Raw genomic sequence first — 15,353 nt, forward strand, 5'->3', positions numbered from 1 at the left:
GAAAGGCTGAGTTCCTTTGGGTTTGGAAAACTTTGCTTTTCTGCTTTTTCTTTTACCCTGTTATAGTCCTCAAATAATAGACCTAAAAGGGACCTTAAGTTACCATGTTGCATATTCCTTTTTTCGGGGGGAGTGGTGGTGCCAGGGATTGAACTCAGGGACACTCGACCACTGAGCCACATCCCCAGCCCTATTTTATATTTTATTTGGAGTCAGGGTCTCACTGAGTTGCTTAGCACCTCTCTTTTGCTGAGGCTGGCTTTGAACTCTTGATCCTCTTGCCTCAGCCTCCCGAGCCACTGAGATTACAGGTGTGCTCCATTTAGCATATTCTAGCATATTCTCTTGCCTCTAGATAGACATGAACTCAAACAACCAGGCCTAGGAGACCCTTCCCTGTGTGCAGAGGGTTCCTCAGAGAAGCCCGCCCTGCAGCCAGGTCCACTTGCTCCCTTCTAGCTTTCTTGCGGCATGTGCTTCCATTTCTACTCATCTTGTCTCATGTCGTCCTTGACAATACAGAGTGTGGCAATTTATCAGGCTCATCCACAAACTTGGAAGACTTATGAAATCAGCCCTCGGCCTTCCTCAGCGACTTATCTCAGTCCCTGGAATCATTCTGCACCGGCACCCTCCCATCCTATCCCACATTCACATTGTCCTCAGTGCTGGGTGGCCCAATGACACGGGAGAAGGAGCGAGTTCTCTGCCATTGAGGATTCCCCCGATGGTCTGAAGTGGGTGGGTCCTGGTGTTCATTCTATGGGGCTCCCACCTCCCCTGCTTCTCCACATTGGGGGTGGAGTCGTCCTTCACCTTCCTCTTACAGCCCTGGGGCAGGCCCTGATCCCTAGGATAGGACCAAGAACCAGCCGGAATGGAGTCCCAGCACTTTTATTCCCTGGAGATCTGTGGGATTTATTTTTTCATCAGTTCTAGGGAAGCAGTGAAAAAAGGTGTCAGGCCTTGGGGATAATTTATATGAGTAAACACGTAAGGAGTAGGGTGAGCCAGAGCATGAGAATTAAGGCCATTTATCCAGGCTTTGATGCTGCTTGCCCTCTGGTCCAGCCTTCCCCACAGTCTCGATCACGCCACTTTTAACCCTCTGCTCCACCTCAGGCAGGCTTGGGTCCCTGCCCAGCTGCCTTCTCTTCCCCAGCCTACTGCCTGGCTCTCCGCCCCTCCCACGTCCCTCATTAAAGGCCAGGGAGAAGGTAGCAGGATGTGGCGGTGGCCTCCAGCTGAGGCCTGCTGGCTGATTCTGAAGGGAAGGCACGTGGGTTTACGCCCTCCCTCCTCACCCTCCCTGTCTCTGAAGCTGCCTTCTCCAGCCTGGTCTCTGTCCAGTGTGTCTTATATGGCCAGCCCGGGGCTGCCTTTCCATGTGGACTCTTTTCCTCTCCCCTTCTCTTTACTCCGTCTTCTAAAGATGCGCTCCGCCCAGCCAAGTGGCACCAGGCTAAGGATGCTTTACACTTGAGAGATGAAGTAATAACAGGTGGCAAGAGCAGAGACTGCTGGAGCCCAGGATTTCAGTTGCCATGGAAACGTGTCAGACCTGTGGAGGGACACAGGGACTGTCAGCCATGGAAGGTGTTGGGGGAACAATTCAGAGGGGTGAAGAGAGGCACATCTCTTTCTGGAAGGCTCTACTCATGGCCCCTGAATTCCCCAAAGGCCGCATGCCCCCCATCTAGCAGGCCCCAGAGAAATAGCTGTGGACCTGGGGCTGGCAGGCAGGCGGATGCTGAGCATGGCCGCAGGCTTGTGCACACCAGGCCCTGGCAGGCAGTCCAAGCATCTGCTCAGAATGGGAGGCCATGCCTCTGTGTGTGTGCCAAGGAGGAGCGTCGACTTCTGGCCTGCTTCCTGTTTCCCCAGGACTCCTGGGATGCAGCTCTAGTCTCCACAGAACCCAGGTGAGGGGCTGTTGCTGGTGGCCAGACTGTCCCCACCATTAATTGTTTTCATGAGTGGCAGCAGAGATTGGACTGAAAGTGGGAAAGACAGCGCTGTCTGTGTGATCATTTTATGGACAATTTGGGGACTTTTGCTATCGACACAAAGCCTATTGAACTAGAAAACCTGAGAGCGTGCACTCATGCCCTTTTAGGATGCCTGCACTCCCTTGCCTGAGCCTGGTGCAAGCTTGAGGCTTAGCTTCCCTTTCTTTTTTTTTGCATTGAGTTATGTCAATACTCCCCCATGCCTTATGTTATTTTTTTTCCTGCATTTCTTTATGAACTTTGCCCCTGATTTCCATTTTAGTTTTTTCCTTTGAGCTTCTTGAGAGTTACCACTCTCAGGTAAATTCCTAAACCTTTAAGGCCCACTTTATTTTCTCCACAGTTTGCTTGCATTTCTTCTATGATCTCAACCCATGAACATTAATCAAGAGTAAGCCAAATCCATCACTGTGGACACTGCCATCAACATCCCTCAGGTCTTTACCCTCCCTGTCATCTTATTCTATAAAGTGAGACTCAATTTCCCATCAGCAGAAGCAGAATCTCTATTTAAATCCCACTTGTAAGGTTTGGGTGAGCTTCCTATTTATAGTAAAATCCTTTTTTATAATGATCTCATATACAGTACCAGGAAATTGCTCACGGCTGGGTCAGGCCATAGGCCAATCTGGCTGTGGTGTGAGCTTGTCTTAAAAACATCCCTTCATGAGCCTCTGGAATCCTCTAGAGAAGTGTTTTCACAGAGTATATGACAATAAACAGGGTCACCCAGGATGGATTACTGTGGTAAGGACGTTAAATTTAAGTTCAAAAGGAATTTCTGCTTTTATTAGGCCAATCTCAATAATTTTTATGGCTTTGGGCTTCGTAAATAACATATGGGGTGAATCAAGTTGACACTAAAGAAATTTATGAAATACTTGATATGCAGGGTATGGCTAGGAAGTGTTTGCCTCTAGACTTCCCAGGAGGCAGGGGAGTGAGATTAGACCCAGGATCTTGGGACACAGACAAACTGGGGTTGCACCCTGCTTTTCTCTTCTTTGTAACTGGGATCTGGAGCCAGCACCTCGGTTTCTTTGGATTTCAGTTATCTCATCTGTTAAATAATCCTACTTTACAAAGACTCTGCAAGAATCAATGAAATAGTGTATGTAAAGCATCCAGTGTAAGCTCCACCTCAGTTTTGTAGTGTACTAAATTGCTTCTTTTTCTTCTCAGTAAGCAGTTGAGCAAAAGGGAGGCTGACTGGGTAGGTGTGACTTGGCATCCACTTCTCAAGGGTCAGTGAATTATGACCTTATATTTTCCTGTGTGATTGTGTACAGTGTTATTCTTCCAGCAACACAGGGCCCTTAGGGCCCTGTACTTGGGGAGCTGGCCGCCATTAGTCCAAGTCAAATGACCCACCCATCCATTTGGATGATACAGATTAGTACTTTTCTTTGAGGAGTTGGGAAATAAACCAAGGGCAGTGAGTGATATTCAGAGGGATAGATAACTCTGCCACAGGGAAAGCAAACACAGTGCTATGTCCCCATAAGGAGGAGATCCCAGGGGAATCACAGTGACACCTGTTTACATCTCTGCCATCCCCTTCTAAGCCATTCATCCCACAGATTGCTGTCAACTCTTTCTGGTGTGCAAGGCACGTAGATGCTCCAGCAATGAGTTACACATGGTCCTGGACCTGAAGGAGTAGATCATTTAGCATGAGGAGATGAGGTGGGTGTGCACATAAATCAACAGGAGAAGGGTCACAATGGTGATGCCAACAGAATGCCCTCCCCAGTGCGTGACCGGTCATTTCTAACTGGGAATTGGGAGAGCTCCATGGGAGAAGCCTCACTCTGAAACCAATCTTAAATACTAAAAAATGGAAGCAAACCAGAAGCTTAAGGTATTAGTCTGTCCCGTGCCATTTCACCATGAAGGATGCTTTGGGCTCAGTGTTGTAAGAAGAGAGTAGGAACGGAAGCAAAAGGGATTTGTTTGAAAATAAAGCATAGCTGTTCACTGTCACTTTCTATATTGGACTCATTAGAGGACCAAAAATACACACCTTATCCCTGCTGGCTTGGTATACACCGGGGCCTGGGAGTGAGATTTTAGCACCTCTCTCCCTCCCTTGAACAGGTACTTTGTATGACTAACAGATAGCACACACACATACACACATGCATACACATATGCATACACATATGCATACATAAATACATATATGGGGACTTTGCTCTGACTCCATCTCATTGGAAACTTCTCTTTAGATGAATTAAATTCAGTTCCTTTGGTCTTTTTATATAGGATTATTCCCTCCATCACTATCTGCTTTGCTCTATTAGGTCATTCTGATTTTTTTTTAAATTTCTTACAGCATTGGAGTTCTTGATTCAGTAGGGTATTCTACCAGTGATCTGTTAGTAGCAAACACTGTAAAGAATAATCTGTAAGTTCTTATACTCTATATTTTACTTCTTTATCCTCATATATCACAGGGGATACAGTGTGTTGGAGACAATCAGATTGTCTGGTTGCTTAAAGATTTTGTAAATGGGGAGGAAATCTGACATTTATGGGAAGTTCTTTTTTTTTAAACTTTTTTAAAAAATTTTTTATTGTTGGTTGTTCAAAACATTACATAGTTCTTGATATATCATATTTCACACTTTGATTCAAGTGGGTTATGAACTCCCATTTTTACCCCGTATATAGATTGCAGAATCATATCAGTTACACATCCATTGATTTACATGTTGCCATACTAGTGTCTGTTGTATTCTGCTGCCTTTCCTATCCTCTACTATCCCCCCTCCCCTCCCCTCCCCTCCCCTCTACTGTCATTCATTTCTCCCCCTTGTATTATTTTTCCCTTTCCCCTCACTTCCTCTTGTATGTAATTTTGTGTAACCCTGAGGGTCTCCTTCCATTTTATGGGAAGTTCTTAAGACTATAAGAAAGACAGATGAGGAGATTGGGCCTTTTGAGAGTTATTTTGTTTTGGGGGGGGATAATAATACATTGGATTCTTTGACTGCCTTTCTATAGGAAGTTACCTAAGTTGTGATTGGCATTTGTACATTTTGTATCCAGTTCATATCCATCATGAAACTTATCTTTGATGTACCTTTGGCCCCTACGTTTTATATGCCCTACCTCAATTTATGTTTACCACTTGATGGATTTCCATCTATTTCTTGATGAGAAAAAAAGTTGATTTGCTTTCTAGACATTCTTGGATTTTCTTAGGAGAGTTCTAAAAATGGAAAGACGGAATTGAAGGGGAATGAAGAAAGGGATGCTGGTACTTCTGGATTTGGGCCAAGCACATTTTATAGGCAGAGTAATATTTTTGCAGATGTACTGGATTTTGGAGCATATTTGCAAAACCATTCAGTATGCCATGTGGATGTCTTAGAGATCCAGTGGCTGAGGGAAAAGCCCATACTCAACAGACCACAGAGGGCAACCAACTCCTCTGCCTCCCCCAAAGGCCAACACTTTCCTAGCAGAGAATTGTCTGCCTCCCCGAAGATGGAAATCAATGACTTAGAAACTGATTAAACCATCCAAATAGCAACTGATAAATGGATTAACCCTCTGTAATATAATTCTGCTAGCTTTTGTCTTCCGCCTTCCCCAGGTAAGTTTTCTATTCCTGGAGGCAAAGCAGAGGCACGGACGAAGTGAAGGCCAGAGGGAATCATATTAAAGCGGGTGAATCCGTTTATCACTTACTGTCTGGCTGGTATTTCTGCTCACATATCTTCTTCCTTTTACTGATTTGTACCCTACGGGACCCTGATTAATGCTAGCCAGTAAATAATGAAGATAGCAGCAGGCATTGGGGATACCGAGGGGGAAGATACCCTGTGGTTAAGGCTGATCCCACAAAGAGCAAAGAGAGAGAGAGAGAGAGAGAGAGAGAGAGAGAGAGAGAGAGACTGACTTTTCTTCTTAGTTGCAAAATGGAGAGTGTGAATGTGATAAAGAAATCCCTCCAAATAGGAAGAGGGAAACAGAGGAAAATTGAAGCATTTATCTCATGTAAAAAACCTGCCGAAGACTTTTCAACCAGTTCCTAGAAATTGAGAATGATTTCTGTTCGCAAAGATGTGAGGTTCTCATGAAGTTTTGTTTTCGAGGTCATGTCCCATGATTTTTTTTTGCTTTTGTTTAAGGACTTCCAGTTACGTGTGAAGGTCTCAGGCTTAAACACATGCTCACTGAGTCACCCATTGGCCCATCCCTGGTGTGAGGTTAAGCTTAGCACCTGGTAAACTTGTGTCCAGTGTGATTCTAGGCATTTAGGGTCTGCAGATTAGCTTGTCCTGAGTGCTTCTATGATCAATGAGTCTGGGCTTCAGGGAGATGAAGCTGAAGAAGAACAGATATCTGTGTACCTGCCAAGATGTTACTCAAAGTCCCCAAGAGCATCTCTAGTTGCCTCCTGGTAATGACCAGCTGCTGATGTTTCTTTTGCAGGGACAGGAGGGATCTCTCCTAAGTAAGAACATCTTTCTCAAAAGCAAGGCCCAGGCACTGACCATTTCTCCTCCTCTAGTCATGAGTGTTTATGGTTTCCATCTGATGTTTGGGGCCTTGACTTGGAAAACTGGTCGCTCAGGGTTAAGAGAAGTTCACTTGACTAATCATCCTTCTGGATGGTTTCTTCATCCAGAGGAGCAAGGTGGTTTCTGTAGAACTGGAAACTATTGCGAAAACTTGCAGGCCTTTGTACCACTGAACCAAGAAGGATCAAAAAGAACACCTAGGGCTGGGGATGTGGCTCAAGCAGTAAGCGTGCTCGCCTGGCATGCGTGCTGCCCGGGTTCGATCCTCAGCACCACATACAAACAAAGATGTTGTGTCCGCCGAAAACTAAAAAATAAATATTAAAAAAATTCTCTCTCTCTCTCACTCTCTCTTTAAAACAACAACAACAACAAAAACCAAAACAAACAAACAAACAAACAAAAAACACCTAGCCCAGTATCACAACTGGGTTGTAACAAAACTTGACATTCCAAACTTCATATTCTTTCTGGAGTAGATTCCACCATACTGTGGGAGGAAAAGGTAGGAACACATCTCAGCCTAAAATTGGAATTTTTCAATGTTTCCACAGCCCAGAAAGGACCAGATGGGACAGTAATTCCCAACAACTACTGTGACTTCTGCTTGGGGGGTTCCAACATGAACAAGAAGAGCGGGCGGCCTGAAGAGCTGGTGTCCTGTGCAGACTGTGGACGCTCTGGTGAGTGTGGCCCCTTCCTGCATCCTGTGCCCGTAGATCAGGACTCTTCCACCTCCATTTCTCTGCCATCTTTTGGTGGTGGTGGGTGGGAGAGGGCAGCAGAGATGTGATGCTGGTGGTGATTTTGAGTCAAGGGGGGTTTTCAGGTCATTTTGAAATTTTTCTTCTTTGGGTCTTAAGAACCAAAAGTTATGTTCTGGTTCTGGGGAGAAGAGAAAGGAGGAAGTTTTGACTTGGGTCTGGCTTTTCCATGAGGAAAGGGAATGTAAACTTTCCATGACGTTATTTTGTGTCATGGATGATGGTGAGGTAGAGTGGAATACTTGGAGACACAGGCAACATGCTTTCTTGTACTGGATGATGCACATGTAATAGAGAGATGTGTTTGTTATGTGGAAATACCTGGATGACCCTGGAGAGACAGGTACATGAACCTTGGGAAAGCAGTCACTTTATGAATCGCGGGAATCAGAGATTCAAGGGCTCCTGGGTAGCTACATAAACACTTCACCTCCATTGGCCACTCATCCCATTTTCTCATATGGAATAGAAAAAATAAACCCTTATAAATCAAGGAGGCAAAAGGGCAGGCATCTTGGGGCTGATCTGGAGTTGATGTGTGTTTGTTGTTGTTATTGGTTTCTTCGTTGTTGTTGTTTTGTTTTTATCTTTAACCTAACCAAAGACTAAAATACCAGAAAGAGACTTTTGGTCTTATTCCTTCATTCTTAAAATGAGTTCAGGTTCTTTGCTCTTATTTTCAGTTCTAACCAAACCATTATTTTGGGCTGATTATGGTTGGTTGGTGCTATCTATTTTTCCTATTGTTTTATATCATAACTAGACTGATGCACAAGGTAGGGAGGAAAGAGGATCGTAGACCATCTTTAGTCTTATCAATGGCTCCCTAGCAGGTGAAGCAGTTGGGGTGGGTGGTTGGTTTCAGCATGGGAGTCATTTCTCCCTACTACCTTTCCGCCCAGTATTGTTTCCACCCCCAGTCCCAAGAGAAGGACTGAGGTGACCACATCTTAGTTTACCACTCAGTTCCTCCTTGCTGTGTCTGCAAATCTTAGCTTTAGATCTTTTATATTTTGATGTCTGGGTTGTTTAGGGCTCAAGATTGCCTTGAATGACAAATCAGTCATTGGAAAAGGACTGGTTTCTGTTGCACACAACCTTCAACATTTAACTCCCAGGGGACCTGCCAGGGTGGCCCTTTTATGCAATTCTGTCAATTCATTTATGATCCAAACGATGCCATATGTTGTATTTTTTTATTCTACTCATGCTAGCTTAGGAGACAGGGCCCTGTGATACTTTATTCTGGCTTTTAGACACTTAAAAAGAAAAAAAAAATAAAATTCAACTCTGTGGTTTTTTTTTTTTTTTTTTTTTTTGAGAGCAAGCAATCAGACAAAATCTCTACTGCCAGAAGCAAGGTCACTTGGTGGAGTAATGCTCTAAGCAGGATATTATGGACTGCTCTAGGTTTGGACAGGTTAGAGAGGGCAGCTTCAGAGCTCTCATTGCAAACTGCTATCATTTCTCCCTTTTCTTTCCTACAAAAATTGGGTTACTTGAATTGGATCCATGGGGGCATCAGAGGTGGGAAGTTGACTGTATCCACACCAAGTCCTCTCTTTCCACAACCTTCATGCAGTTTTTCGCTCCCAAGTTCTGTCTGCTACGTGACTCAGGGGACCATTTATAACAACCTAGATATTCTCATTGCAATTGCCTAGGATTAATTTTGGTGGATCATTTAGTCAAGGTCTGACTCTGATTTTCCTGAAATAGTTGATACCTTGGGAATACAAAGGCTGCGTCAGCCCATGGGATGTGCCTGTTAAGGCAGGTGGGCTGGAACTTCTCTGGAGCCTCCCCAGGGGAGGAGTATGAAGTCTGGAGGAGTTGCCTTTCCCTGCCCACCTCTCCCACTACTGTTTCCTGGGAGAAAGTGGGATGCCTGAGACTGGCACTGTAAGAGGGGCATTGCCACCATATCCGGGGCATTCCTGGGACCCAGAATAATGTGAAGAAGTTTCAAAACGAGTTTTGCAGATTTCAGGATACTGTGTTTTATTAGGCTGATTCACCCCTACTTTTCACCTTCTTAGTGTTCTGATTTAGTGCTCACAATCTGAACTTTCTGGAGCAACTAAGACCTGGGCATGTTCAGTGGCTGGAGCGTGTGGGTTTGTGTGCGCGCGCGCACGCGCTCCTATGCCTGAGTGTGGGTACGGATCCCAGGAATTTCTTCCAGGGGTTCAAGAAAACGAGAAGCTGTTTTTATTACCTACCACTTATCGGAATTTCTAACCTCTTTTCCCTTTCAGTGCAAATGAACTACATGGTGTAAGGGTAGAATTGAAAGGGTTCCGAAAGAATGGGATTAGAAGCAGGTGAAAATCAAAATAGAGTGGACAGAGGATTAACCACACTGAATGGGTTATCTGACAGTAATACCTTTGTAAAGCTGACTGTCAAAGTGACGGACAAACATTGTTCCAAGAAACATCAACCGAAAACACCAAAGAAATACCAACCAGGCTTAAAAACCACCAGGAGAAAAATCATGGTCTGGGGCAGGGTGGAGGGAGCACACGCGCGCGTGTGTGCGTGCGGGAGGGGAGAGATGGCGCTGCATCTCTCGCTGTCAGAAGCTGTGGACGTGTGTCTGATGGTAGGGACTATGCCTTTTCGGGGGAGGTGGGAATCCTCTTCCCTGGAAGCGTGTGCTTTGTCCCAGATCCCCGTCAGCAGGTGATGTACCCGGTTAATTCTTTTTTTGGTGTGACAATGGTTCACTATCTTGCTATTAAGAGTAACACGGTCATAACGTAATGAGAATATTAATAATGCTGTCTGTTGCTTAACCCATGTGCTGATATATTCATCATACGTGTCAGCTCATTTGGGAGGAGAAGGCAGGAAGGAGAAGGAGGCAGCGGCCGCAGCACGCACCACGGAGGACTTATTCGGTTCCACGTCAGAAAGTGACACCTCAACTTTCCACGGCTTTGATGAGGACGATTTGGAAGAGCCTCGCTCCTGTCGAGGACGCCGCAGTGGCCGGGGCTCGCCCACAGCAGATAAAAAGGGCAGTTGCTAAAGCCCGCGGAGCGGACTGGGCGCTTGGCCATCCCCCTCTGACTCTGGTCATTGTTCTGGTTCTGATATATATATATATATATATATTTTTAAATGAAAGACAACTTAGTTTTTTCCCTTGATCCTTTTGCTTCTTCCTCCCACCTTCCATGAGTCCTTTCCCCTCGCCATCCCTCTGTTTTTGGGTGTGTACAACAGAAGCACAAACTACTGAAAACAAAACAAAAAAGACAAGAGAGCAGAGCGAGCGTTCTTCAGAGCGATGGCACCGTGATGTGTTATTTATGTTCCCTAGAAATAGGAAGTTAGATGGTTTCTCTCTTTTTTTTTGGGGGGGGGAGGGGATCTTTTTGACATGAGCAGAGTTGATTTCCGCAGTTTTCATATTTATTGGTAAAGATGAAGAGAAGAGGAACACTAGGTTTGGAAACAAAGAGCCAATAACATTAAAATTATTATTTATATATGCTAGCTATTATTGGAGTCGGACTTTTTTATTTTTATTTTTGTTTTTGAGAGAGTGAGAAAAGGGAAATCAAAGGCATCCCAGTAATACCCTGTTTAGAAGCAAGCCGCTGGGGGGAGTTTCCTCAATGGGAGAGGATGGCACCTCCCTGTGCCCCACAGAGTCTGTGGCTCCCCATGGCAAACCCCCTCCCCATGTCTCCTCCCTTGACCTTTCCATCCTCCTCTCTGCTTGCGGGGGGGAAAATGGCAGCAGTCCCAGAGAAGGCCAGGCACCTGGCCTCCCTCCAACGTCAGCCCTGACCAGCAGCCGCCTCCTGGGCTCCTCCTTGGTTCAGCAGAGCTGCCGTTTCTGTGATGCTGGCTTTTCCTCACTTTCTTCCTGGTGAAGAGCAACTTCCAAACGCAGGAATGGAATATAAGCAAAAGTCATGGGCTCGGCAGTGACAAAGCGACCTGAGGCCACCCTCGTGGAAGAAGGACACCTCACAGTATATCTCCCTTCCCCTTCCCCCTGTTTAAAACAGTTAACTGCTCATTGGATGATCCAGTCGCCTGTATTATTTCTATTTTTTTTTTATAGTGCCTGCCGGGCACTTTGTTTTATGTTTCTAATAGCACCTCCTGAAACAAACCAAAGCAACACTTGCTCAAGGCCTGGATGGAGAAGACCCGTTCACCTCATTGGCCGTCCCAAGCATGACCAGTTACAAGGCCCTTCTCAAAAGGTACGTCTTGGCTGATCTGTCTTACCACCCGGGCAAAACCATCATAGTTTTTTTTTTTTTTTTTTTTTTTTTTTAGTTTTCTTTGTCTTTCTTTTTTCCTTTTTGTCCCCTTGGCTTGCTCTTTCGCTTTTCAGGGTTCCCCCTTCTTAGTGTGGGAGTGGCTCCTGGAGTGTCTTTCACCTGGTGGTCTGTGTGTGCATGTGGACTCTGCGGGCCTGGGTGCAGGCGTGGGGCTGAGCTTGCTTGGACTGTGTGGGAGGGGCTGTATGTGGAGAATGGGGGGGCTTCTGGCTTTAACTGCAAGAGAAGGTGGCTGGGGAAATGCTTGGCAGACTCTGCCTCTCTTGGCTGTGGTGAGAGTGGAGTTCAGGGCACTGAGGCTGGAGTTGGTGGCTGGACTTGGGTAGGAATGAAGAGTGCAGCTTCAGGGCCCTGCATGTCTGGGTGATTTTCTTAGCTCTGGGTACCAGTTTCACTGCACAGGGGATGAGTCCAAATTAAAGAAGATCCTTGATTAGGCACAACAAACAACAGGGCTGTTTGAAGATTTTTGAACTCCCACGACAGGTGTTCTCTGTGAGACATGGGCAGTGCCATTTGACTTGGGTTGGGAGATCCAAGTAGCTGCCTAGTTAAAAGGTTGCTTGTCGGTGTCTGAGGAGATCTACTTTGATGATCCAGCCTTTGCAGATCCTCCTGAATTAGACCACTCCTTAAAATAACAAATCAACCCAACAAGTGCCAGGTCAAACAGACAGACCCACAAATGGACACTTTGGTGCTTCCTTGGTAGCCTGACTCGGAGAGGGCTTCCACTTTCCTCCTGTTTCAAGTGGGTATATGCTTGCCTGGGCATTTGTTCTGTTTTGAGAGATCAAAAGTAACAACCCCACCCACTTTTGGGATGTTCTGCCTAATCTGTATGTGGTTCTGTCCCTAGGGAGCCATGGCCTAAACCTCCACGGTTGTAATATTCCTGCATGCTCACATCTGTGAATACGCCAACATAGTTGACTCTGGTAGGTTTCTGCTAAGAGGATACAGCTAGCCTTGCTGTCAGTTTCCACCTCTGTCCTTTATTCCTGTGACTCAGATGTTGGATTCATAGCCTTATGATGTGCCTGACTGATGAAATGTGAGCTTCCATGTTAATAAAAGTATATGTTCAATCCACACTCTCATTTGAGAGCTGTCTAGTTGTTCTCGGTCCTAGCATTATCAGTGGCATCTTGGCTTTGAACTTGAGATTTAAAAAAGATCCACATAATTAAAACACATTATGAACTTGTTGTTCTAATGGGGGAACCAATGGTTTAGAACTGTCTAACAAGACAAATTCCTAGGAAAATATCTGTTTGAGGATAAGTCTTATCTAATTTATTTTTACTAGTACAACTTGATTCCGATTTCTCTTAGTAGGGAATAGCAGACATCCTCGCCTTTCTTAGCCAACGTGAGCATAACAGTGTTGCTTAGCATTGCCTGAGCATCTTGTCTCACCTTGATTATAGCATCTCTCAACAGACTCAGAATTTATATTCTTAAGAAAGAAAGAAAGAAAGGAAAATGACAAGACAAGAAAAAAGAACTGGAAGAAAAGATGATCAAGTTCAAATTTTTCACTTTTTAGTTGAGAAAGTTCAAGTTAAGCTTGAGAGAGTGGAATAGATGTTGCTTTGGAGGCAAACGTCTTAAGGCAAAGCAAGGAAACTCAGAGAAAAGCCAGAGGAGTCCTGGAGGTTGCTGTTGCCCCCACCCGCTTCTCTAGATAACAAGTCTCAATGTTTATGCATTCAGTACTGTTCTGGGTGCTTTCCTTGGAATGGTTCATTTAATCCTCATAAACACCCTTTGAGATAAATGCTTATATTATCCCCATTTTATAGATGAAGACACTGAGGCTTAGTAATAAGGTTAAAAGGATATCTAAGCCCCCCCTCCCGCCACACACACAGTAAGGGGCTAGGTTCTGATTCCCAGAAACCTAGAATGTATATATTCTACCATGATCTAGCGGACACTTGGATGGTTTTTGGTTAGGGAATAGATATGTATGTGCATTCATGTAAACCTTACTCAGTTTCAGCTAAGAAAAAGAGTATTTATAATGCGTATAGCTTTAAACATCAACCTTCTTAAAAGCAATTTCAACCACCAGAGAGTAAACAAACTATTAGATCCTAGAAAAGAAAATTTTAATCAAGGTTCTATGCAGAATATTAAAGATAACTCATTTTCTTTCCTTTCTATTTTTTTTTTTTTAGTTTTAGATGAACACACTGTATCTTTATTTATTTTTATGTGATGCTAAAGATCGAACCCAGTACCTCACATATGTGAAGCAAGTGCTTTACCAATGAGCTACAGCCCCATCCCAGATACCTAATTTTCTAAACCATCATTTCTGGATATTCTCTCCCAATGCCTCTTGGGGACAAAGAGATCTCCTTTCATTGTCGCCTCAGGAATTGCAGGAGCTGTGTGACCCATGGACACACATAACTTTTTGTGGTTGCTTTTGTTAAATAAGGATCACGATTCAAATTTTAAAATAAAAAGGAAATTAGGATTATGAAGATGAAAACAATCTGACCCATTTCCTTTGTCCTTAGCTCAGTAAAGTTCCAGCATGTTTCAGAAATGTCACTAGTTTTCTGAGTCCTTGTCCAAACATAGGGGAACCAAAGGTATGGAACTTTCTAAATTTGTTACAACATTCAAATCCTCCAGGGGGAATTGTTGATGTAGAGGTGACTATTGTTGCTGTGAAAGGTGACTATCTGGTGTTTTATTTTTCAATCCAGAATAATCTAATTCTTTGTATCTGTGACTGAGACTATGTAGAGATCAGATACTATAATCACTACAACACAGGGGATGAGAAATATGCATTTAATTTTTTAAAGGTACTTTAAAGCCAGTAATCCAATTTGCTGCTGCTATTTTAGAGAGCAGGATTTAATAAAAAATATGATGTTCACATCGATAGTATCCCTTTAAGTCTTCCTGCTCTCCATGCACCTAATGGGCTGCAGCCTGATATGGCCTTTATATAGCACTTGAGGGAACACAAGATCATTACTCGGGGAAAGAACTAAAGGCTGTTTGGAGGTTCTTACTTCATGGTGGAATAAAATTAATTAATTTTATCCCAATATGCCTCCTGTTGCAACTGATGAATATGATCTTGAATATGTACTTAAAGTTTGAGCAGACTCATGAATTAGGAATTTTTCCACAGGGGATTTTGTTTACTGCTGGAAGTGGAGTTGCTTAGGTGGGTTCTTGGAGTGAGGCATTTTTGATCTGGTGAGTAGAACCTAGGGTAGAAATGAGAAGCTCCGGTGTCTAGTTTTGTTGCCATGAGGCTCTGCCTCAGTTTACCTATTTTTAGGATGTGGACATCTCTTTCCTAGTCATAGTATATAATCTTTATTATCTCATAATGAATATTAAAATAACTCTGAGGTGGGATGGATGTCATTTATTCCCACTTTACTGGTGAGGAAACCGAGGTTCAGTCAGGTTAGATGTTTGGTCCAAAGTTCCAGTGTTAGTAGTTGGCGTCTGCGTCTTCTAATTTTCTTTCCTAAGTCTATACTAATTTCCCCAAAGATCACATTTCACAGATTTCTGGAGTAAAATCAGTAAAGGGCTTTGAGTCTTTTGTTTAAGACCTTTTTGGGTCAAGAGGAGGTATTTGATTCTGTAAAACACAAACAAAAACAGAATAAAACCAACTCATTGCAGAGTATAATCCTGCAGAAACACAGCTGGGTCTGAGACTTCAGGAACTTTCTGACAGAACCAAGATTGAGCTTC

General features: G+C 44.1%; 1 protein-coding gene across 3 annotated transcripts in view; it reads left to right on the plus strand.

Annotated features, from left to right (window-relative positions):
• The window catches only part of Dpf3 (double PHD fingers 3), a 259,933-nt gene that overhangs the window by 190,322 nt on the left and 54,258 nt on the right, over positions 1–15,353 (plus strand). The window contains exons 8-10 of one of the 3 annotated variants that reach the window (XR_006851067.2): positions 7,096–7,224; positions 10,137–11,531; positions 12,472–12,550. Coding sequence is in view for 1 of the 3 variants with exons in the window: in XM_046440970.2 (XP_046296926.1) it covers positions 7,096–7,224 (129 nt within the window). In the remaining 2 variants the exon portion in view is untranslated. The remainder of the gene's footprint in view (positions 1–7,095; positions 7,225–10,136; positions 11,532–12,471; positions 12,551–15,353) is intronic. The other 2 variants (XR_006851066.2, XM_046440970.2) reach the window with 2 other exon arrangements.

This window comes from Marmota monax, unplaced genomic scaffold (genome assembly GCF_021218885.2).
Source record: "Marmota monax isolate L192 unplaced genomic scaffold, Marmota_monax_Labrador192_F-V1.1 WCK01_AAM20220418_F8-fsc00017, whole genome shotgun sequence".
NCBI classification, from domain to species: domain Eukaryota; kingdom Metazoa; phylum Chordata; class Mammalia; order Rodentia; family Sciuridae; genus Marmota; species Marmota monax.